Here is a 25,170-nt window from a genome sequence, read left to right on the forward strand (position 1 = left end):
GTCCCATTATATTCGAGAGAAGGCAGACATCTCTACGGCTGATATCTCCAAAACTCAGCAACTCACACCAAAACAATCTAGATGGATAAACAGCACTACAGGTAGGAGGAAAATATGTATTTTTGATTTCGGGGTGAACTGTCCCTTTAAGGTTACTGTGGAACTTCCTCCTTTATTGACACTATTCTGTTTTTGTCCAATCTACCTTAAATATACAACACAGCTCTATACTGGAGTTTTAATAAAAAAAAAAAAAAAAAAAAAAATGTAAAAATTAAAATTTATCATTAAATTCAAAGTAAAATCGCATTAGAGCGGCAAGCTACAGTGGGTTATCACCTGATTGCATCAGTGTTTAGAGATTCAAACAGGTCCTAACAAAATATCCTAATATCCCAAGTGCTACGCCATAACAGTAGGTGTGGTGTTCTAATGTTTTCAAAATTAGATGGTAATTATAGCTTGTTTTGCACATTTACCTAAAAGTTACTGACATATACAAAACTTAGCACAAGTTTGCAGGCTGTGTCGCAAACATGAAGCATATGTTAACAATATAGATGAAAAGATATGCTTGTGAATTTGTCTTTCAAGTTTGCTATTCAAGCTAAAACCTTAGAAAAGTACACCTAATATGCTCTTTGATGAAACTTTAGCCAGACAGAGGTTCAGGGACCAAATGAAACTGAAAAGCGCAGCTTGATTCTCTGATTGTAGCCACAAATGTAGTAAAAATGAAAAACAACTACAGCTAACCATTAAAGGGAGACAAAGGACAAACCATGAGATACAACACTTGCTTACTTTAGCCTGAGCTTGCTGCAGCTCTTGTTCCAGTTTATCTCTGTCCAGTTTCATCATCCTGTTGGTTTCTTGGAGAGCACTGATAGTCTCCATGTTCTTCAGCTGTTCTTCCTGCTGGGCCAGAGTCCTCAATGTATCCTGAAACAGGGAAGGAGGGGAAGCAGACTTCAGCGATGCTTGAATTCCTGTCACAATAACTACTTTTGTTGGATGATCTATTGTCCCAGCAATAATTGCGATAAACATTATTTTCAAAGCATAGGGGTTGTGTCAGTTGCAGCATGGCAGTGAATAATATCAAGGACTGATTACTCTGAGCAGCATACATGGGAATGAATTACAATGTAATATACAGTGCATCCAGTATTCATGCAACGCTTCACGTTTTCCACATTTTGTTATGTTACAGCCTTATTCCAAAATGGATTAAATTCATTATTTTCCTTAAAATTCTACAAACAATACCCCATAATGACAATGTGAAAGAAGCTTGTTTGAAATCTTTGCAAATTTATTACAAATAAAAAACGAAAAAAACACATGTACATAAGTATTCACAGCCTTTGCTCAATACTTTGTTGAAGCACCTTTGGCACCAATTACAGCCTCAAGTCTTTTTGGCTTGGCACACCTATTTTTGGGCAGTTTCTCTCATTCTTCTTTGCAGGACCTCTGAAGCTCCATCAGGTTGGATGGGCAGCATCAGTGCACAGCCATTTTCAGATCTCTCCAGAGATGTCCAGTCAGGTTCAAGTCTGGGCTCTGGCTGGGCCACTCAGGGACATTCACAGAGTCCCGTAGCCACTCCTTTGTTATCTTGGCTGTGTGCTTAGGGTCGTTGTCCTGTTGGAAGATGAACCTTCGCCCCAGTCTGAGGTCCAGAGCGCTCTGGAGCAGGTTTTCATCAAGGATGTCTCTGTACATTGCTGCATTCATCCTTACTTCGATCCTGACCAGTCTCCCAGTTCCTGCCGCTGAAAAACATCCCCACCGCATGATGCTGCCACCACCATGCTTCACTGTAGGGATGGTATTGGCCAGGTGATGAGCGGTGCCTGGTCTCCTCCAGACATGACGCTTGCCATTCAGGCCAAAGAGTTCAATCTTTGTTTCATCAGACCAAAGAATTTTGTTTCTCATGATCTGAGAGTCCTTCAGGTGCCTTTTGGCAAACTCCAGACGGGCTGTCGTGTGCCTTTTACTGAGGAGTGGCTTCCGTCTGGCCCCTCCACCATACAGGCCTGACGGCGGGGTGCTGCAGAGATGGTTGTTCTTCTGGAAGGTTCTCCTCTCTCCACAGAGAAACGCTGGAGCTCTGTCAGAGTGACCATCCGGTTCTTGGTCACCACCCTGACTAAGGCCCTTCTCCCCCGATCGCTCTCTTTGGCAGGGCGGCCAGCTCTAGGAAGAGTCCTGGTGGTTCCAAACTTCTTCCATTTACAGATGATGGAGGACACTGTGCTCACTGGGACCTTCAATGCTGCAGAAATGTTTCTGTACCCTTCCCCAGATCTGTGCCTCGATACAATCCTGTCTCAGAGGTCTACAGACAATTCCTTGGACTTCATGGCTTGGTTTGTGCTCTGACATGCACTGTTAACTGTGGGATCTTATATAGACAGGTGTGTGCCTTTCCAAATCATGTCCAATCAACTGAATTTACCACAGGTCGACTCCAATCAAGCTGTAGAAACATCTCAAGTATGATCAGTGGAAACACGATGCACCTGAGCTCAATTCTGAGTGTCATGGCAAAGGCTGTGAATACTTATGTACATGTGATAGTTTATTTTGTTTATTAAACAAAGGCTTCATGTCTTGCTCTGTAGTCTTAGGCTCAAACTACTACTACACACCTTTGGTTAAACACTCTCATGCATGCGGCTGAGAGTAACAACCGCGTGTGTGTAGTATAGTCTGAGTTATCTTTGATCAGGATTTGTCCTTTAACTCCCACATAAAACAAACTTCAAGAACTGCCTTCTTTCACCTACGTAACATTGCAAAAATCAGGCACATCCTGTCTCAAAATGATGCAGAAAAACTAGTCTATGCATTTGTTACTTCTAGGCTGGACTATTGCAATTCCTCATTATCAGGCTGCCCGAATAAGTCCCTTAAGACTCTCCAGTTGATCCAGAATGCTGCGGCACGTGTACTGACAACAACTATTGTTGATCATATTTCTCCAATATTAGCTTCTCTGCACTGGCTAAAAGTAAAATCCAGAATAGAATTTAAAATCCTTCTCCTCACCTACAAAGCTCTTAATGGTCAGGTACCATCATATCTTAAAGAGCTCACAATACCCTATTACCCGACTAGAACACTGCACTCCCAGAATGCAGGGTTACCTGTGGTTCCTAGAGTCTCCAAAAGTAGAATGGGAGCCAGAGCCTTCAGTTATCAAGCTCCTCTCCTGTGGAATCAGATCCCAGTTTGGGTTCAGGAGGCAGACACCATCTCCACATTTAAGAGTAGGCTTAAGACTTTCCTCTTTGATAAAGCTTGGAGTTAGGGCTGGCTTGGGTGAGTCCTGAACCATCCCTTAGTTATGCTGCTATAGGCCTAGACTGCCGGGAGACTTTCCCGTGCTGTACCTCTCTCCTCCTCTACCTCTGTATGCATTTTTATCCCATTACTGCATGTTACTAACTCGACATCTTCTCTTTCCTGTAGTTTTGTGCTTTCTCGTTTCTCTCCTCTCTCCTTCTGTCGCTTTCAGCAGGTATTTCTGCCTCCGGAGCTGCAGAGTCTGGATCTATGATTGCAAGCCACCTACTGCCCCCATGTTCCTCGACAACCGCTACTAAAATTATTATTACTATTATTACTATTTTATTAATATTACCCCTACCATTACATTATTATTATTAAATTCAATGTGGAAATTGCATCTGTCTCTCAGCAGCAGACAGCCGCCCACCATTGAGTCTGGTTCTGCTCGAGGTTTCTGCCTCTTAAATGGAAGTTTTTCCTTGCCAAAAAGGATTTGTTGGGTATCTGTAAATAATATTGTAAAGAATACGGTCTAGACATGCTCTTTAGGAAAAGTGTAATGAGATAACTTCTGTTATGAATTGGTGCTTTATAAATAAAATTTAATTGGCTCCTATCATACATTGCCTTCACTTGTAATGGAACAGGGTTGGTAGTAAGTAGTTTTTCAAAGCCGTTATTACATATTTCGTATAATTTTTTTTCCCCTCTACAAAACTGTGAATCCTTGCTGCTTATCATTCCACATTATCTACCACCTCGCTTTACAGTTGCTACAAGTTCTCACTTTTGAGATAATGCTAGAAGCTACCATCCCTGAACCAAAAGTTTACTTCAGACACACGGATGATTTTGATGCTGTTCTCATTATTTACAGGTAATCTGACCAATGAGCCCCCAAAATTCCCTGTATTTCGTTATCCATCTCCAGTCATGCAGTCCTCCATCACTTCATTTTGTACCTGCATTTTCTCCCTCTCAGCATTCAGAGCTTCTTGTAGCTCCTTCACTTCTCTGTCTTGGTGTTCCACTCGCTGTTTGTGGCGAAGGGCTTCTCCCTCAGACGCCTCGTATCTAGCCACAGCAATCTCTTTCTCACGCCGCACAAACCTACAACACACACACACACACACACACATTTCAAACTCAATTCCAATGAGTTCATTCTGAGACATTAAGTTAATAAATGGAAACCGTAATGACAGAATAAGAGTTTATTTTGCCATCCATTTCAACAAAATTCAGCGTTTTCTATGTTTACAATCTCAAGCCCTTCTCACAAGTATTAATGAAGACACATAGCCACCCTTGGTGTTGCAGTATTACCTGAGTATTTCTAGTATCTGTTCAGTGGTCTTCCCTTCCCCACTGAATGACAGGTCAAGCTGCTGCTCCTGCTGTTGCAGCTGCTGACTCTTGGTGGCCATTTCATCCATCTGTTGGTGAAGGAGTGCATTCTGCTTCCCCAGCTCCGCACAACAACGACTCTTATTGGACAGATCATCCTGGGGAGAGTCAAATGTTATGACCAATCAGAAACACAACATTGACCTAGAGCAGTGTTTCCTCAAGTGGTGGTTTAAGACACTTTGGAATCTTTGAAAGGCAACAGTGCTCGGAAAAAGGCAAACTAGTTAAATTTTACATTACTTTCATTCACTAGAAATCATTTTTTTTAATTAATAATTTTCTGGATTTGCTTGATAAACACCTATACAAAGCTTTGTGAAAGAACCCAGGGATGCCTAGTTTCTTTCCTCTTTCCCTCTTCACCCTCTTGGGTTAGTCATCCTACCTTCAGCTGTCTCTCCACTGTGGTCCAGCCTGCAGTTTTCTCCTGCAGGAGGGAGGTGGTCTTGTTCAGTTGCTCCTCTAACTCCATCTTCCGTGCTGCTTCTTGCTGGGTTCGTTTCTTCAGCTCCTGCAGAGCCTCCACATCAGCAGCATGAAGCATTAGCTCCCGCTCATACTTAGCCTGCGCCTCTCCAGCTAGCTTAGTCTAAGAGGAGGACAGATGGGAAACAGTTGAGCCCACACAGGATAACACAGCTTTCGGATTCATGTCGAGTGTGAGGTTCTGAATGTAGGTGAAAAATTTAAATCAAGATACATATGCTAACTGGTAGGGACTGGGGATATTAACCAGCATAAGAGTGTGTGTGTGTGTGTGTGTGTGTGTGTGTGTGTGTGTGTGTGTGTGTGTGTGTGTGTGAGAGAGAGAGAGTGAGCTAATAAACCTGCAGCAGGCTGTCCTGTATGGCCTTCTGCTCTAGTGTAACAGCAGCAGCAGCTCTCTCCAGCGCCTCCTGTTGCTCTGCCTGGCTGGCCTTCAGACTGCGTTGCAGCTCACACACCTGGACAAGACAGCAGGGAAAATAACTACACTTAGAGATCTAAATTGTATTGGCTGAAAAGTCAGTGCGAAAATGCACTAATGCATCACGTGCAACTATTTTTTGCTAGTACTTTCCTGTGTGCACTGACGTAAAGGTGAGCTGCTGTAACAAAGAGTTTCCCTTCGGGGATCAATAAAGTATTTCTGATTCTGATACTTCAGTTGTTGTTATTGGCTCTGTTACTGATGCTGACATTATTCTTCCTATAGCTGTCATTCCTATTATTACTAATTATTAATATTAACACTACAATTACTATTCCACTATAAAACAAAAAAATTCTACGTGGTCTTTGCATTGTGCCTCCCTAACCCTCTCTCAACCCCCCCCCCCCCAAACCTAACACGGCAGCGGCGGATGGCCGCCCACCATTGAGTCTGGTCCTGTCCAAGGTTTCTGCCTCTTAAAGGAAGTTTTTCCTTGCCACTGTCGCTAAATGTTTGCTCATGGTGGGATTTGTTGGGTCTCTGTAAATAATATTATAAAGAGTTCGGTCTAGACCTGCTCTATAGGAAAAGCGTAAGGAGATAACTTCTGTTATGAATTGGCGTTATATAAATAAAATTGAATTGAATTAAACTGTTTCTCCTGTTTTATTGTGCCTCTACAGATGAGTCATGCTGAAGAACAGTGCTGATAACTAACAATTATTTTTTTAATAATGATGAGAAGAAGAAGAAGAAGAAGAAGAAGAAGAAGAAGAAGAAGAAGAAGAAGAAGAAGAAGAAGAAGAAGAAGAAGAAGAAGAAGAAGAAGAAAGAAGAAGAAGAAGAAGAAGAAGAAGAAGAAGAAGAAGAAGAAGAAGAAGAAGAAGAAGAAGAAGAAGAAGAAGAAGAAGAAGAAGAAGAAGAAGAAGAAGAAGAAGAAGAAGAAGAAGAAGAAGAAGAAGAAGAAGAAGGTATATGTTTCCCAGCTGCAGACAGCGATACTCACAACTCTCCTGCTACTATAGCTAACATCACAACAACAGCATATCTTGGCAAACTAGAAAGTAAGCTGAATGTCCGTGGGCAAGTCATTAAACGTTACCTGACACACAAATCATGGCTTGAATAGTGTTGTGTGACCCGGTCCGAGCCACTTTGTTTCCCATTTATAGAGCCAGGGCTGAGTACAAACACCAGATTATTTTTTTTCAGTGCACACACTGAAAGGACCGTGAGGAGATATTCACTGAATTTGACAAAAAGACGTGTACTGGATTAGAATCGCATACCACCTTTAAGGCTATCGCTAGTGGGATATGGGCGAAGCAGGATGTGGTCCATGCCCCACTGGGTCTGTCCGGTACCCACAAACACAAACACCCACCCACTTCACGAGAAATCAGTAACCAGTTCATACCTCACCAATGTGTCACAGCGCATCACAGTACATCATATGTGCACAGATGGCACAGAGACAATACCTGGGAATACCGGGGAGGGAATGAAACTGGAAAACAACATAAAACCTGCTGCTGTGAGAAGCAGAGACGGTGGTTACACACTGTTACAGTCCAGCAGAGTAGGAGAGAAAACAGCTCTCCATGCGCCCAGAGGCATGAGGGAGAGCACACAGTTAAAGCGCCACAAAATAACAATCACTCTGACAAAACATTCAATACAGAGTGGGTCATAGAAACATGAGAGACATCCCGCAGATTGAAACGAATGAAAAGAGCAGGGGGAGTTAATAGATAATTAGAATAAGTTCTCTTTTAAATCAAACATCTTAAGATATGAGTGGAAAGTTTTGCTCTTGCAACTGCATTTATAACATTTTTTGACTCAAATGAAGCTTTACCATGTTATGTCATGTGATATTCTACTTCAGTACACTTTAAGAACAAATGTTACTGGGACCACTAGAAAAAATTGCAAATGAACATTTAATATCCAGGAATTCACATTATAGACACTACCACTGACTATCTGTGTAACAATTTGGCCACAATACAGTCCAGCCATATACTAGGTTTCAATCTAGTCTTGTTTTCAATTAATTGATTAATTGTTCAGTCTATAACAAGTCAAAAAACAGAGATTGGTTGACATTTCTTGATAAATGGCTTAAACAATGAATTGCTGATTATAATTGCTGCAGAGTAATTTTTTGCTGATCGCCTAATCAATTAATCTACTTATCACACCAGGACTACTGAAGGGTCTCTTAAAGGCTAGTGCTCAATGTGATGTCTTAGGGGTTGGGACGTTGACCATGAACCAAAATGCCCCCAGTTTGAGTCTGACTGGGGACCTTTGTTGCATCTCTCTCTCCCTCATTTCTTGTCATCTTTCTACTGGTGCTATCTACTGAAGGCATACAATGCCCCCAAAAATGGACCGGACAGCTAAACAATGAGCTGAAACTCACTATAAAGCTCCGTAAAGCCGAGGGTAGCTGCAGATTCAGGTGATGATTCTCTGTGGGTTCGTCACTATGAGCGACACCTCTCCCAGTACACATGGTTATGTAATACATTGTTATTATAAAAATATAAATTATGGCCGCTTTAAGTTATTTTGTGTCTGATAATCTTGATCATATTGTATGTTTCCCTCTGCAGACAAAATCTCTATGCAAAAGTGCAAAGGAACCTTCATAAAAGACAGAATGTGACAACATAAAATGCAGACCCATTTGTATAAATGTATGCAACAGACTTACTTGTTTTTCAACTGCATCCACAGCCTTTCTCCTCTCTTCTTGCACCTGCTGCTTCATTTTCTCCACCTCTAAAATCCTCTTCTCCAGCTGCTTCTGCACCTCCTCCGACTCCTTCAGCCGGCTCTCCAGAGGGGAGCGAGACTAAAGAATGGAGGAGGGTCAGATTACATGTGCGGACAGGTAGAGTAAAATAAAAAACAGAAGACTGAAGAGAAGAACAGAGAAGAACAGAGTATATTTTGAATTACTAAGAAAAATAAATCAAAGAGCTATACCTCCTTTTCTTTCTTTAGACTGTCTTCCAGGGTCAGTACCACAGCCCTGTACTGCTCCACAGTAGCATTAGCATTCTTTAGCTGCTCTGCTAGTTCGCTGTTCTGTTCCTCAGCAGTACGCAGGAGACCTTTCACCTCTGCAAGCTCCTGCTCTGATGGGCCGGGCTGCTGTGAGGCTGCTGGCACTGGAGAGCGTACTGAGGGTGTACAGAGAAAAGGGAAGCAGTTAAAAAAAGAACTGATTAACACTCAGTGACAGTATTAACATTAGACCCTTATCAACCACTTATAATCAACAATAAACTGAAAACGAGTACACACCTCAAGTTTTCAGCAGTCTACTCGATTGTTCAGCACTTAGGTGATGAGTGACACTTTGAAGCTCCTATTATCTGCATACTACAGATATGGTCTGTATTACTGAGTGCTGCTGTTTACCTCTAAGTGGTGCTCTGAGGGCTGAAGCTCTGGTAGCTGGGGTGGTCGTGCTGCTTGAGGTGGTAACAGCCTCAGAGGATGAAGCAGAAGCCAGCTGGGCTTTCAGTGTTGTCACCTGCTGTTCAGAGCTATGCAACAACTCCCTGGTCTTCTGCTGCAAGATGTTCTGGGTCTCCAACTGTTTCTTAGCTTCTAATAACTGAGCCTGCCCAGGAGATGGAGGTGACAGAGGGAGTAACAAGACAAGATTACACAGTGTCCAACAACACTTATTTACGAGTGCATATAAATACACATGCATTAAATGTATATATTCTACACATACGTCCATGGTGCGCCCGAGGGAGTGCCTCTGTGCTACTTCCTGGTCCAGCCTGGTCTTCATTGAAGCCAGTTCTGCCTCCAGATGCTCTATCTTGTTGTTCAGTCGCTGGCGAGTGTCTGCCTCTGTACGCTCCATCGTCAGCTAGACCAATATGAGAGAGGATGACGAAAATCGGAGAAATCAAGAGGAAAAAATTAATTTAAGGTTCATCTGAATGTGTGGTAACTTGTAACAGCATAGACTGGTACTACTGTCAAATCATAGTGGATGCAATAAGACGACAGGAGATCCATTTCACCTTTAAGTGTGGTCAATTTAAGTCATTATTACATATGGATTCACTGATACTATTGATTTGGGTAGCCAATATCTAGTGAAAAATAGCAACTTCATGACACTTTCTGCAAGTTCACAGGAAGATTTCATTATATTACATTAATGTTATTGCATTACAGCAGGACTCTTGCTTCTTATGACCTTGCCGAATAACAGAACAAATCTGGCTTATGTTTTGGAAAAAAAGTTTTGTTTTTTTTAAAAAGTGAGAGGTTTCAATTGTTCAACTGAGAGTAAAAACACTGCTGTATCATATGGTACCTGTATAGTCTTTAGGTTGGTGAGCAGCAGATTCTGGTTACGTTGCTCAGCCAGCATGGCTTCCTTCTCTCGATTGAGTCGACTCTCTGCATTTCTTAACATGTCTCTCTCTTTAGTCAGGTTCTGTACCCGCACCTACAGACACAGGAGAAAATAAAATAATTAGGTAATAATTGAGAAGTAGACAGAAAAGAAAGCAGGGCAGAATTTCTAAGAAGGTAAAAATTTTGTGTAACATTTTTTGGTAGTTGTACATTCACAGAGAGATGATGTTATGAATGGATTTGAACAAAACTTCACAGGCTGGTTGTTCACAGGGCAAAGCAGATATAATAAGTTTGGGTGGCGGGTTTTCACTACGTACATGCCAAATAGATTCTCATATAGCAGTGAATTTATCAGCAGACTTTACAATACATTTACTTTTTGTAAATGTGTAACCCTGTCTCACAGTGCAGATGATATCTACTAGGCTTGGGCAGTATCTATTTATTCATACCTTCCTGACATTTGACCAGGGTATACGGCATATGATTGTATTTGTGTAAAAAAACAAAAACAAAACAAAAAAACGTAAAAGCTGAGCTGCTGGTGACAGAAGTCATTGTAGCATATATGACACTGTCTAGCCTACAGTGCTGTGTGTTACCTTCGGGATAATACCTTGATACTGCTCAAGCCTAATATCTATCCATCATAATATCTATCCTTAAGATAATTAAGCTTCTCTTCTGCCTCACCTCTTCCATTGCCAGTTTTTCGTTAGCCTGTCGCAGGTCCTGGCTCATTGTGTGGATGATCTGTTCGTGTCGTTGGGCTGTTGCAGCCATTTTTTGGTTCCTGTCCTGTAGGGCAGAGATCTCTCTGCGGTAGGCTGATACAGTCTCCTGGAGTATCTCATACCTGTCATACACAGAGACACATAGATCAAACACACACTGCATAAAAATGATCTCCAAGAACTGAAATATGGGCCAGGTGCAGCAGCAGTACTGGACCTAACAAACCTCTTGTTGCTGAACTCTAGTTGAGAGGTCATCTTGGCGTGGCTGAAGCGGAGTTCTGTCAGCTGCCTCTGCAGCGTGTCGTTTGTTTCATTCGACATCCTGTCGTTCTCTGCCTTCTCCTTCTTGTACAGAGTAAAGGCATCATTCAGCTGGAAATGCAGAGACACACACATCCAGTCAGAACAGCTACTGGTTTTAAAAATGTCTTTTCCCCCGTTTCATATGATGACGAAGAGAAATGCAGATTTAAGTGCGAGTGTGTGCAGATGTTTGTGTGTACCTGTTTTAAAGCAGCTTTAGCCTGAGCAGTCTGTGCTGACTCGGTAGCAGCAGCTCTCTGAGGAGTAGAGCGAGTAGCTGGGACTGAGGGCTTTACATGTTCAGGGTGGGATGAAGAATCTGAACCTACAGACACACATGAAAACTTGACCTCATTCTGTAAACATCATTACACTGACAGTTCAAAACAAATTCACCATAAAGGCTCATACAGTGCATCCAGAAAGTATTCACAGCGCTTCACTTTTTCCACATTTTGTTATGTTATAGCCTTATTCCAAAGTGGATAAAATTCACTATTTTCCTCAAAATTCTACACAATGTGAAAGAAGTTTGTTTGAAATCTTTGTAAATTTATTAAAAAAAAAATCACATGTACATAAGTATTCACAGCCTTTGCTCAATACTTTGTTGAAGCACCTTTGGCACAGATTACAGCCTCAAGTCTTTTTGAGTATGATGCTACAAGCTTGGCACACCTATTTTCTCCCATTCTTCTTTGCAGGACCTCTCAAGCTCCATCAGGTTGAATGGGGAGTGTCGGTGCACAGCTTTTACATAAGGCTGTAAAATAACAAAATGTGGAAAAAGTGAAGCGCTGTGAATACTTTCCGGATGCACTGTACGGGTTAGTATTTTCATGTCACCTTGAAGAGGCAGGCTGAAGCCGGTGCTCTGTGTCAGAAGGGCCTTGTACATGTCTCTCTGTCTGGCGCTGGAGTCAGCCAGCTGTTTCTGCTGGTTCCGCTGCTCTCTCAGCTGCTCTGCCTCCTTCTGAAGCTTATCCACACTGGCCTCCAACTCTGACACACTGAATTGAACCAAAGAGACAGAGCTAATGTTTACAATATATTTCAAGTAGCTTCACTGCTCATCAATGCTCAGTTTCACCTGATCCACAGCAGGAAAACACAACTGAACATGAACACAATGTGTCCAAGATGACAACATTTGACTTTACTTGTACAGAAACTGATGGAAGTGCGTGTGTAATAGGGCTGGGAGATTACTTAAAATCTATAAAGACAACTCATGAGATTTACCTCAATAAACAAATGTAATATTTTTTTGAACATCAGTGCATGTATTTCCTTTCTCATGTTGGCTCACTTCTAATATGATTTACCTGTTTAATTACAGTATGACAAGATAAAAATACTGGGCTGATGGCCGATTTGTTGGTTGAACTTCTGGTAAGATGTCACTGGTTGTTGTTGCTAATGCCAGTTTAATGAGATTTATTGAAAACTGTCAGATTAGTTTTAGTTTAGGTCAGTAACAGATTCATAATATCTGTAATTTTATTGTCAATTTATTGTATATGATGTGTGTAGTATAGAGCTATGGTACAAAGCTCTTGTCACTCCACTTTTCATTACTCTCCACTGGATCCCTGTTGCTTCTCCCTTTAAGTTCAAGTCTTCAAAAATCACTCGAAGACCTACCTCTTCCAAGAGTGCCAACTCACCTACCATGCTCTTGCTCTCTCTCTATCCCATTAAAATTAGAAAATAAATTCAAATTTTCTTACGCACTTATCTTACTTCATGTACCTGCAACCTTGTGGCACTTGTGTCGAGATGAATTTGGAACTGAGTGTTGCGGTCTCTGTTGATGAAGGCTTCTCCTTGATCTACTGGGGCTTGGATTGTACACGATTTGTACGTTAATTTGGGCAAAAGCATCTGCCACTAACAGAGTCAGTTGTTCTATCAGCAGAGGTACCAGTAGGTAACAGTATTAGCACTTATTACCGTGCTGATGTTACTTGACTCTGCTGTCTGTCCTTCTCCTCCTCCAGCTCCCTCAGCCTTCCTAGCAGGCTTTGGTTCTGCCTCTGCAGCTCCTCCACACTGCGGAAGGACAAATGGCGTGGACTGATGACCTCAGAGGTGCTGGAAATGTTGGCGGAGCTGCCTTCGTCCTTGGTCACCTGATTACCTCTGGCTTCCTCCAGCTCCACCAGAAGAGCACACACCTGGACAAAAGACTAATTATGAATGACAGCATCTGCACCAATCAACAGGGATCTCCTATTATTCTGTATTTTTATGGTTCAAACCGCAAAGTAGTAGAACCCTACTGAGTTTGTGCCCTCACACCGTGAGTCCAATTGACTTGAAATTTCTCACCCAAGACCAGCTCAATGTGCTCTACAAAAAAGCCTCCTGGACCAAAAAATCCACCAATATGGATTATTTTGCTAATTTGCATAATGTGGGATACAGCATTGCGGGACTGAGATACATGTTTCTATTACAAATGAGCAAAATCGGTCAAAAAACATGGCCACCCTTTGCGAAGACATTTTGGTCTTTGCAAAGGGCGGCCATGTTTTTCTGTGCATAGCAGGAAATTTGCCATAACTCATTAACGATTTGTCCAGTCATCACAAATCTTAGGACATATCTCCAGTCCGTGTTTGGGAATAGGCGTGCCAAAGCATTTTGAGCTCGACCCATAGGGGGAGCAACAAATGCCAAGAAACTGTACCTCAAAACCTGGTAGACAGTATTTCACCATATTTGGCATGCATGCTCTGGAGGAAAGTATTAATCAAAATCTGAAGTTTCATATTGATTGGTGCAAGTGGACATGGCCTATCACATATTTGCTCATAACTCAAGATGCCTTTGAGCAACGGCGGGACATTGAGTGCGCAATTACTGATACGCTGCAGGCTTTGTGATGATGAAACAAGCATGTGCTTGGTCTCACTCCTTTAAACAGAATTAAACTAGCTAAAGTGACTTTGCTCGGCTTTGTGGAGCCCGCTCATTGCCGCCTGCGGCAAGAATAATCATTGTTATCGCCTGAACAGATTGCCTGTTCAAATCATTGTTAAATAATCTGATCAGATAAAGCGAGATAATTGTGTTGTGTTGCCCACAGAAGTCAGTTTCTTTTCCTACTACACAGACTGCTGCGCATGCTGTATAATCACGTTGACAGAATTGTGTGTGTACCTGTGTAGATGTATCCTCCAACTGTCTCTCTGTCCTTAGTTTGGCTCTCTCCATGGTATCACAGCACTGCTTGGCCTCCTCTTTCTCTTTCTGCAAACTGTAGATCTCCTAATGACAAAAAGTAAACAAAATGCACGTTACACTTAACAGAATATGTTATCTGTAATCAACAGGTGAATAAATGTACTAGAATGTACACTTTGCCAAACACAGAAGGAACATGAACTTATCCCAGACCGCTCGAGCTTGTTCCAGCTTGTTGCACAAGGAAGCCATGGATCTCTGCATGCTCTCGTACTCTTCTCTCTGACGCTTGAGGACAGGAGCCTTGGACTCAACCTCCTGGACAATCTCATCCAGAACTCTGCTCACTCTCCTGGTCTCCTGCTTCTCAAGCTGAAGCTGCGTCTGACACTCTGCATACGCATTATACAGCTAAAGACAGGGACAGAGGAGGAAGAATTAATACTTGCTACAACAAATCATAAAGTGTGTGTCAGGTAGACTACTCGTTATAAAGACATACAGTGGTGTGAAAAAGTGTTCAAGCTGCTCAAGCTGAAGCGAACTTGGGTTCTGCAGCAGGACAATGATCCAAAACACACCAGCAAGTCCACCTCTGAATGGCTGAAGAAGAACAAAATGAAGACTTTGGAGCGGCCTAGTCAAAGTCCTGACCTGAATCCTATTGAGATGCTGTGGCATGACCTTAAAAAGGCAGTTCATGCTCGAAAACCCTCCAAAGTGGCTGAATTACAACAATTCTGCAAAGATGAGGGGGCCAAAATTCCTCCACAGCGCTGTAAAAGACTCATTGCAAGTTATCGCAAACGCCTGATTGCAGTTGTTGCTGCTAAGGGTGGCCCAGCCAGTTATTAGGTTTAGGGGGCAATCACTTTTTCACACAGGGCCATGTAGGTTTGGATTTGGTTTTCCCTTAATAATAACAACCTTCATTTAAAAACTGCATTTTGTATTTACTTGTGTTATCTTTGACTAATATTTAAATTTGTTTGATGATCTGAAATATTTAAGTGTGACAAACATGCAAAGAAATAAGAAATCAGGAAGGGGCAAACACTTTTGCACACCACTGTATATAGGTTGCAGAAAGCCAAATTCTACACGTCAATACTGGTGGTTTTCTATGTTTTAGCCCCAAATTGCACATACCTTATATCATCGCTTTTCAGTCGACTGTTTAGTGTGATAGATTACCAATTTCAATCAAGTTTCAATTCACAGCAAGTTTCATAACTTACAAAAAAGTAGTGGAAACCAATGGCTCCCTTGAATGTATCTAAAAACTTGCAATATGTAAATTACAATCACAATTAGTTATTGATTAAGTCATTCTTTGGGCAGTCATTGGAAATCCAATTTTCTTTGGTTATGTGGAATGTAATTAAAGCTTTGTTGCCTAATATTTGTTTAAAAATGTAAGTAAATAAAGTTCATGATAAATAAAGAAAAACAGGAACCCAACTGGTGTGAAGCAGTTTCAGCAGTGATACACCAGCCAAGCCACAACCTAATTCTATAGGTTACATTACATAACTACTAACTTATATAGCTGTTATACCATATGTAGTTACAACACGAAGAACTGAATTAACAATAAACATGCAAAGATGTGGTATAAAATAAGACTTTTAATATGCTTAATAGGTTTTAAAGTGTTAAGTTTAAACAGGTTTGAGTGCTGCCAGATGCTTTAAGGCCACAGCTAGTTAATATGATGACTTATTTGAAATGTGTAAAGAGTTTTGGAACAGTGGAACATAGTGCATTGCATGTAAATATCAATTTGATTACTTTAAAGGTTTTTATGCATACATTTGACATACAATATCATGACATATATTGATACCAGATACTGATATGACTTCAACCAGGTCATCTTGCCCTGGTATGTCCCATTAAACTCACATCAAAGAACTTCATGCCAGGCTTGACAATTGCAGCGATGGCAGCTGCCGATGGACACATGGAGTCCAATTGCTCCTCAGTCAGAGAGGGCACACCTGAAGTAGGATACACATGTAAAAATAAAGGTGGTCCAGTGTGTACAGACATAATTGTACACACACTTGATGCACATATGTACAGACATAATACTGTGAAAATGCTTCTTAGCACAGGACAAACATACTGTACATCTAGGTATGAAAGTTAATATAAAATATCCCAAATGGGTGTGTGTATGTGTGTGCTTACAGCAGTGTTTGCCAGCAGCCTTCATTGTTGCGTTTTCCAGCTCTTTCTCCATTTTCTTGATCTTCTCTCTAAGCTCTGCCTCAAGGTGCGTCTTTAGTTCTTCTCCCTCCGACACCTTCTTTTCTAGAGCCTTATTAGCTGCAAAGACAGCGACATCAATAACACAGGTCATCATTAATACTTATTATGGAAATCTACACTTCAGACAAAAACAGGGCCCTAAGTGGCATTTTCCTTACCTGCCTGTTCAATATATTAAGATTAGACAATTACAATTATCAGTAAGCCTAACGCAGCTAACAATGGTGAGGATGGGACCAGTTTTGTCAGGCTCATTGAACAATGGCCATTTAGAAATTCCATGTTTCAAACTGAAAACAGTACTTAGGACAAAACGGTACGCAGCAACCACCCCTTCACTTTATGACATAGATTCACATTTTGCATGTGCGCAAGACTTTTCTGGAAGAAAACAACCAAAAACTTGAGTGATACCTTCCCCAATGTCTTTAACCAGCTTGCTGAGCTCTTCCACTGCTCTGCTCAGTTCTTGGTTCTTGGTCTCCATGTCTGTTGCAGCCCCCTACAGGGAGAACAAAGACATTACATACATACTCCAGGGAATAACATGATAGTACAATGTAGAGATAATGCCTATTTTTAAAACTTCAGAGAATATATTTATCCCAGGTGCCTTGCAGTGATTCTCACCTTGTAGAGTGAAGACAACTTGACATGAGCGTTGAGTTCATTGCGGTATTTCTCTTCCATGGCACTCTGTTCGTCTTTAGCCTGGAGAGACACGCAGCCCATATAAACAATGAATAACATTACATATGTATACATACTTGATTGTCATTTAAGGTTACATGGCCTGACTGGTTGAATTTTACAACGTTTTTTTATTTCATCACAATAAATATTTTTTTTAAAGTAAAAAAAAATATAATAATAATCAACATTAACTGTTGGTGTCCCTGAGGCTTGAAGGAAGGTTATTCCAAATCTGTGACTACTGTAAGATCACACTTCATTTTTACCAAGGACATCAGTCAGCCAACAGGCTTTGAGGATCTGAGGGTCTTCACGATGGTGTGAGGACCCTCAGCTACAGTATCTTATACAGCAGCTCCAACTATTCAATACAGATGCAGACTAGGGCTGGAGCGATTCATCGACGGCATTGATTACGGAAATACGTAGATTTGCATATCGTGCGACACAGTGAATGTATGGCTGCACCCGGTCAAAGCATGGATTCCCCCGGAGAACAAGCTGCAGCACGAAAACCTCGCCTACAATCTCCCCTCGCTCTACCCCTCCCGTGCAGGCTACTGACAGTCACACTCGCACATGCTCTGCAGAGAAACACAGAGTCAGTCTCCTGTTTATGTAGTCCTACTTATGCTGTTGTTTTGTAAAAGCTTGTAAGTGCACATGTTGGTGCCGATGTCATTCGCTACCACGATGGTTTCGATCTTTGATAGCCTACGTCATTAACAACTGAAGGGGAAAGCAAAGTGAGTAGATTAAAGTAGTTTGTGAGTAAACATTAAAATACGGTAGAGAATTAAGTAGAATTAAAATGGTGACATAAGAAATAACCTACTAGAAATAGGGTAATATATTAATGTATTCTTTCAAATATTATACTATTTTCAACAGACAAATATATTTTTGTTGCAGAATAATACCCTTCAGTGCATACTTTGTTTCTTGTTACATTTGTTTGTTTTTAAGAGAAAATGACTTAATAAAACATTGAAATATTAATGAGACAAGTTTTTGATATTTATTTGGGGTAAATTGTTATATTGAGTAATAAAAAATATCTTTAGAATAATCGACAAATTAGTCGTTAGATCAAAGAAATAATCGTTAGATAAAAAAAAATTATTGTTAGGTGTAGCCCTAATGCAGACACTCAGAATGCAAATCCATAAATCTGAAAACTTGTCTCTGTCCATGAAAATCTTAGCTGAGGACAACACTGATGTGTTTATATTACCTGTTTCAATTTGTTGTTGAGGTCTCCAGCTCTTTTACTTTGGCTTTCACTGGTTTCCTTCAGAGAAGTGAGCTGACGCTCCAGTCTGGTCACCTGTTGAAGAGGAAAGTTATTTCAAAAGACATTGGCACTGTGGATAGGACGCCACACCTCATGATCTCTTTATTTTTAATGGAGGCATATCAGTGAAACCTGACAACACAGGGCAGAAAGAACAGCAGTGAAAGTTGAAATAGGTCAGGATTTCCTGCCGTCTGGCTGTAACAAATAACAGCTCTCTTTGGTGGGGCAGTTTAAGTTTTAGTGGGTAGTTTGAGGGTTATGTATTTGTGTATATAATACACAATCTGCTCAGTTCATGTTCATTCACTCTGTGTATTTTGTTTGTGTGTTACCTGCTCCTTGCTGTTCTTCAGACTACCCTGTAGCTCCAGTATCTCTTTGCCTTTCTCTCTGTTGATGTTCCACAGTTCATCAGTTTTGGTCTTCAGTTCTGCAGTTAACCACTCCATTTTCTTCTCGAGTAACTCTTTCTCCTGCTCCATACGCTTCTCCCGGTGCTACAACATACAAACCCAGGACATATAATCACTGAAAGCACATTAAAATTTAAGACTTGTGGTTGGCACTTTATCTATTTACTATTTTAAATTACACTCAGTAGTGTACTGAGGATTTGTGATTTTTACTACTGCTTAAAGGCGGAATGAGTAGGATTTTCCTATAAAACAATGTATTGAAAAATAATCCCTCTCAATCATTACTTATGACCCACTAGAAGTGTGTGGCGGTGTCTGTATCTGCAGAGACGCTGCCCTCTGCCTGTATTTTCTTATTTTGCTGTGTTCTGGACGTTTCTGGGCGTCAACCTTTGGGCAGTGGGTGTGTAGCCTCCAGCCAATAACAGCGTGCGGGGTGTGAGTGCGGGACAAAAATGGCGGACACAGCGCAGAAAAAACACAAATATAGCGAGGCAAAATGCCAAGCGGACAAAGCTCGTTCCAAAACGAGAGTGAATCTGGGGTTGGCTTTCACCTGCTGGCGGACACTGAAGGAGAGGATGGGGATGAAGAGTGACGCAGAGTTGGCCTGTTTTCTGTTGGGCAGGTAGGTGCTGGCAGTTAGCTTAGTTAGCTTGCTAAAGTATCAGCTTTTCCATTACAATAAATGTAACGTTCCAAAAATAGTAGCTAGCAGTGTACGTACACATTAAGTCCTACTATCAACCAATGCAAATAACTTTACGTTTTGAGAAAATAACCCTTGAGGTCAACATTGCACATATACAGCTTTGAATGTTGTGTTTACAAACCGCAACTGACAAATCCTACTCATTCTGTCATTATGCAACTTATTTGATGGTAGTCAGGAGCCATAATCATGCAGTTTTCCCATTAGTAAGTGAAAATTCTGAAAATACAGTATCAATAGCAGGCACACCAAAGGATTACCCAACAGTATGCATCCCAAAATACATTATCTATTAGTGGCATTAGCTATTAAGTAATTTCTGGTGGAAAACATAATTGACTTTGTATTTCGAGAGAATTTGTGGAGTTTTTACCTTATTTCTTCACAATCAAGAGTTTTCTGGGAGTCTGCCTCTAGTGGCCATTGGGAAAACTGCAGTTGAATGAATGAGATTTAACACTGAGCTGTAATGGTTTCTGGTGTGTACCTGTACAGAAGTCTCAGATGATTGTATATCATCCAGTTTTAACTGCAGTTCCATCTTGACTTTGCAGGTCTCTGTCAGCTTCTCATTCAGACGCTTCACATCCTCTGCAAACACACACACAAAATTCACAAATATAAACCAGAAAAACTTCAAATGGAACTCCTTATCTGAATTGAGGGTCTCGGGGTCTGTTGTATGCTGCACAGATTGTAAAGCTCCTTGATTTGAGATATTGGGCTATATAAATAAAACTGACTTGACATGAAAAACAGACGACTGTTACCACTGTAACCAAATGTCTAAAAAAGAAAAACATGTGTGTTTATGGAAACATAACATGCAGTATTAACATACAATGTATCCAAATTTGGACTATTTCTGTGTATCTAAACATGATATCTTACCAGTAAGGTTTTCCACCTCCTGCGTTCTCCTCTCCAGCAGCCTCGTCAGCTCTCTCTTTTCTGCCTCAATCTCATACTTGGCCTTGGTTTGCTGCAGCCACACACACACACACACACACACACACACACACACAGATTACATACAGTACTTGAACTATAATACACACTACACACACTAATCAGACAAAAATGACACATGACAGATCAATGCAATTAAATTTTTCATTTTCAACACAATCTGGACAAACAAGCGTGGCCAATTTCACTTTACTCTTATTTCTTTGCTTTATCTTATTTACCTTTTGTAATTAAAATGAATGAAGTGTGTACTTAAATTTCTTCAAAAACAAAAGAAAAGCAGTAGCTATTTCTGCAGACTAATTTTATCAATATAAAAATAATAAACGTACCTGTTGTGGTGGTTTATCTTCAGAGGTCTCTCCCTCTATTCCCTTCAGAGTGCTCAGCTCGTCATCTGCACAGAGAGAAGCACTAAGACACAGCTCAAACTGAGGCCCAGAAACAGACGAGACTGTACTAATCCAAGTTTGTTGAACTTCATGTTTAGAGATTCCATGTGCTTTAAAGTCAAAGTTTACATAACTATCTCAATACACTGATAAACCACACAACAACACATAACTACAGTTCAGTACCACATAATGTCATCTATTATTTAGTTAATTGTCTGTATTGGTGATCATAGGGTCTACCTGAAGTGTAAGGGGAAACCAGTTTCAAATTCATCTCGAATACAAATACATGGGCATTTGGGCATAGCATCCACTAGGGACAGAGGTAGAGTTTTGCATTTAAAAAAAATATATTAAAAATGAAGCGTCGCCAGCAGCAGCAAGTTTGATGAATTGATCTTTGTCTGTCATTGATTAATGAATGTCTTTGTGATTGAAGTTGCAAATGGAACATTATCTGTTGATGTGCCATAGATCTACCAGTCCTATTCTTCAAAGTATAGCTTACATCCCTAATTGAATACCACAGCATGTGATGTTCAGTAGGGTTCTGGGTTAAACATGCAGAGAGTAAGACATTTTTCTGATGCATATTCACCACTTCTCTGGCAGAAAGATTAAACTAAGCATGATAGCCACCTTAATCATAGTGCTTTTAAGTATCTGTGAATATGATAAAAACATGTAGAAATGCAGAAAATGGTATTCAAATCCTTTGTGCCCCTGGGGGACGACCCCCAGACCCCCACTTTATTATGTTCCCCCGACTTTTACGCCCTTGCATGAGCAAGGGTGCCACAGTGTCTAGATAATAAAATTGCAAATATGCAATGTCTAAAGGCAGCTCCTCACTTGATTTCAAATCAGAACTGTAGTTAGTGATCACGGATCATATCAGCTATTTGTTCCATACCAAGAAGATTTCAAATTAAAGCTTTAATAAAAAAAAAAAGTAACCTTTATTAAACCAGGAAGTCCCTTGAGATTGAACTGTCTTTTCCGAGGGAGACCTGGCCAAAAGAGCACACCAGTTACAGTTTGATGCTCTTTTCACCCAAATTGGGTGAACACTTTAGGAACTGTATCCTCTGAAGTTTTTGTATACAGGGTTTTGTCTTCATTGACCTTTCTGAAACTTCAAGCTTTAAGCTAAATGGGCTTTGCCACTTGAAAATATATAAAATCAATATAATTTTACAACTATACCATCAGTGAACACATGGAAGCTGTAGTTGTTAAACTGTATCTAGCAAAGCACAGCACATACTAAACTATTAACCTTGTTCTGTGTTAATCTCAATCTGACATTTTAATGCTTTAATGGTGTGAATTGCCCTGTGGCCATTTTAAGGTAAAAGCACAATGGACTGAAAAATGGATCATTTAAGCAACAAACTTTATATAAGTCAGGTAGTTGAGTCTAAGAAGTGGCAGCTGTTTACTTGAAGCACTGATTCCTCAATAACGAAAGGTAGGGAAATGTGTGCTAATGGTACGTGTGTGAAAACTCACTGAGTTTTTTATTTTGCTCCTTAAGTGTCTGCAGGTCTTTGGTGGCAGAGAGGATCTGTTCCTGACTCTCCGCCAGTCTCTTGTCAATGTCAAAATACTGCTGTTCTGTAGGGGCAGAGAACATTCAACAGAAATACATGAGCACACAGTACAAGCCTTACAACATAATAACTACATCACAGATAAATGTAGTTTCATGCTATCTTTTACTACTGTCTTTTGACAGACTACAGTTTGAAACAGCAACAGATTTTATCAGCAGTACTCAGCTTTGTAAGCTGGCATCATGGTGTGCAAAAGGACATACACACATTGATTTAAATGGCAGATTTTGAACATTAATGACCATCATATTGTAATGTTTCTTATCAGCCAACTACGATTGACTCAATGGAGTGGAATAATTTAGTGTAGGACAGATTCATGGGAAAGCACGTTTAAATTCAGAATTAACCTAAACCAGAATTCATAATTGTGTATTCAATTGAGCTGCTTTTAAGTAGTGAAAAAATGGCAGCCCAAACTCCACTTTAATTTCTAACAAATATATAAACATAACAGGCCTTTACCTAATATTTAGCAATGTATCTTCATTTCGGCATTAATTCAACACAGCATACATAATTCCTTAAATAAAATAATTCTCCTCTGCCAAAGTTGGTCTTAATGTGACATCGTAACTTAGCTAACGTAGCGGTTAGTTATAGGTTTAGCATTGTGGATTACACACAACATTGCTTTATTTTTATTTTTATTTTTTTGGTCGATTGCTGAATTTACCAGAGGACAGCTTCATAGTATACTGGCGTTTGATAATATGTTTCTATTATCGCATACATGCTAATCAGGTAACTAATTTGCACTTGGTTTTAGCTAGGTTAGTTACCTACCACTGTCTGCTTTGAACCGCTCGTGCTGCGTCTTGAGCGCCTCGTTAGCATGCTGTAGCTCCGTTACAAACTTCTCGAGCTTGTTCTGGGCGCCTTTCGGGAGTTTGTTCAACTCCGTCCGTTCCAGAACCTGCAGCAGGACGGCCGCCATCTCCACCTACACTCCCCGAAATATAACAGCAAATGGGCACCAAACTCTTAACATAAATAACTGTGTACCGTATACCATCCGCAAACCCGCTGACTTACCAAGTGTCAAGCCACACTCATTCAAAGACGTCACATCCACTCCAAACTTTCAAAATAAAGCATCATTGAAACTCAAGTTACACCAGACAGCTATGTGAAAAACAAAATATCCTACTGTTGCTAGAATGCCGTTAATTGATTTGCACTGACTGAACTCAAAATTGCTGTTTTTGTTGTAAAAATAATTCGATATGTATTGAAACCCACTAGTTTTACTGGTTACTACACATTTTATCTTGAAGAAAAATGACCAACGTCCCGTTAGTTGTTTGTCTTTCGTTGTGTAACTTGACCATTTGATTTCGATTAACCCATTACCACAGAGGCATGCGACGGAAATACGTCACTGCACAAAGCATTGTTGTAATTTAGTTTTTCTGCTAAAAAGGACAACTTTGGTCATATAGGGAATAAAACAGCAAAAGAGCTTGGGGTATCTGATATGAAAATCAGCTCTTCAGTAGTACATCCAGTCATAGCCCCATGGAAGATGAGATGTCCGGGGGTAGATTGGTATCTATTAGAGATTAAAAGGAAAGAAAAAAGTGCTGATCTGGTTGGGGTGTTTAATGATTATATTACTGAAGTATATAAAAACTGTACTCAAATATATACAGATGGCAATAAGAACCCTGAAACAGGGGTAACAGGAATGGGAGTGGTGGTTCCAGCAAGAGGAATTGAAATCAATAGAAGAACATCTAATAATTTAGCAGTTTGTACAGTGGAGATGGTTGCAATTTTAGCTGCATTACGTTGGGTGGAAGAAGCGAAAATTGACAAAATCATAATATGTACAGACTCAGCTTCAGCTCTAGTTAGTCTAATATCGTTCCATTCAAGTCGACAGGATGTACTATATGAAATTCTCTACTCAGTTACAAGAATAACACACCAGGGAGGACTAGTTACATTTTTATATGACTAGTTAAAATGTATAATCTGGGAAAAATTAACCAAAAATGGCAAGAAATGTGGGATAGTGAGGGGAAAGGGAGACATTTATACCATATCCAAAAGAGTATTAAAGTAAATAAGGTCGGAGGGGGAAACAGACAAGAGGAAACGGTACTAACGACACTAAGGCTGGGACACTGTGCTCTAAATAAAACATTAAAACTGGTGGGGAAACATCAGACAGTATGTGTGAGGAGTGTCAGGAAGAGGAATCGGTGGAACATGTAATTCTATATTGTAGGAAATATCAGAGGGAGAGAGTGATAATGGATAACACTTTTTAAAAACAATACTAAGTATGAATGATAGAGCACAGGTGAGATAATTGTTGTTTTTTTAAGGGATACTGGGCTTTATTATGGGATATAATGGTAAGGGTTTATTATTATTTTTTTCCCTTCCCCCCTCAATCCCTGGGAAATTGTAGATTGTATTTTACTGACTGATCCACACTCCAGAACAGAAGGTGGCGGTAATGCACCATTAAGCTGGATGCCAACCGCCGTTAAAAAGGAGGAAGAAGAAGAAGAAGCGGTTTTTCTGCTAC

General features: G+C 40.5%; 1 protein-coding gene across 13 annotated transcripts in view; it reads right to left on the reverse strand.

The window, feature by feature from the left end:
• Positions 1-23,792, reverse strand: part of tpra (translocated promoter region a, nuclear basket protein) — a 53,284-nt gene extending 29,492 nt beyond the window's left edge. For 12 of the 13 annotated variants that reach the window (XM_044218452.1, XM_044218450.1, XM_044218453.1 and 9 more), the window contains exons 1-28: positions 23,418-23,690; positions 22,528-22,632; positions 20,953-21,017; positions 20,543-20,633; positions 20,139-20,242; positions 18,856-19,020; positions 18,461-18,553; positions 17,164-17,244; positions 16,948-17,035; positions 16,453-16,590; positions 16,165-16,259; positions 14,473-14,670; positions 14,236-14,343; positions 13,024-13,247; positions 11,917-12,080; positions 11,271-11,395; positions 10,991-11,139; positions 10,724-10,886; positions 9,984-10,118; positions 9,387-9,527; positions 9,062-9,266; positions 8,624-8,820; positions 8,349-8,489; positions 5,541-5,657; positions 5,099-5,302; positions 4,630-4,808; positions 4,266-4,413; positions 805-942 (exon numbers count right to left, since the gene is read on the reverse strand). In XM_044218452.1, coding sequence (XP_044074387.1) covers positions 805-942; positions 4,266-4,413; positions 4,630-4,808; positions 5,099-5,302; positions 5,541-5,657; positions 8,349-8,489; positions 8,624-8,820; positions 9,062-9,266; positions 9,387-9,527; positions 9,984-10,118; positions 10,724-10,886; positions 10,991-11,139; positions 11,271-11,395; positions 11,917-12,080; positions 13,024-13,247; positions 14,236-14,343; positions 14,473-14,670; positions 16,165-16,259; positions 16,453-16,590; positions 16,948-17,035; positions 17,164-17,244; positions 18,461-18,553; positions 18,856-19,020; positions 20,139-20,242; positions 20,543-20,633; positions 20,953-21,017; positions 22,528-22,632; positions 23,418-23,568 — 3,912 coding nt within the window. In that variant the 5' untranslated portion in view covers positions 23,569-23,690. Of the gene's footprint in view, positions 1-804; positions 943-4,265; positions 4,414-4,629; positions 4,809-5,098; positions 5,303-5,540; positions 5,658-8,348; positions 8,490-8,623; positions 8,821-9,061; positions 9,267-9,386; positions 9,528-9,983; positions 10,119-10,723; positions 10,887-10,990; positions 11,140-11,270; positions 11,396-11,916; positions 12,081-13,023; positions 13,248-14,235; positions 14,344-14,472; positions 14,671-16,164; positions 16,260-16,452; positions 16,591-16,947; positions 17,036-17,163; positions 17,245-18,460; positions 18,554-18,855; positions 19,021-20,138; positions 20,243-20,542; positions 20,634-20,952; positions 21,018-22,527; positions 22,633-23,417 lie in introns of all 13 variants that reach the window. The other variant, XM_044218449.1, reaches the window with a different exon arrangement.
• Positions 23,793-25,170: the final 1,378 nt, after the last annotated feature.

Source organism: Siniperca chuatsi, linkage group LG13, assembly GCF_020085105.1.
Source record: "Siniperca chuatsi isolate FFG_IHB_CAS linkage group LG13, ASM2008510v1, whole genome shotgun sequence".
NCBI classification, from domain to species: domain Eukaryota; kingdom Metazoa; phylum Chordata; class Actinopteri; order Centrarchiformes; family Sinipercidae; genus Siniperca; species Siniperca chuatsi.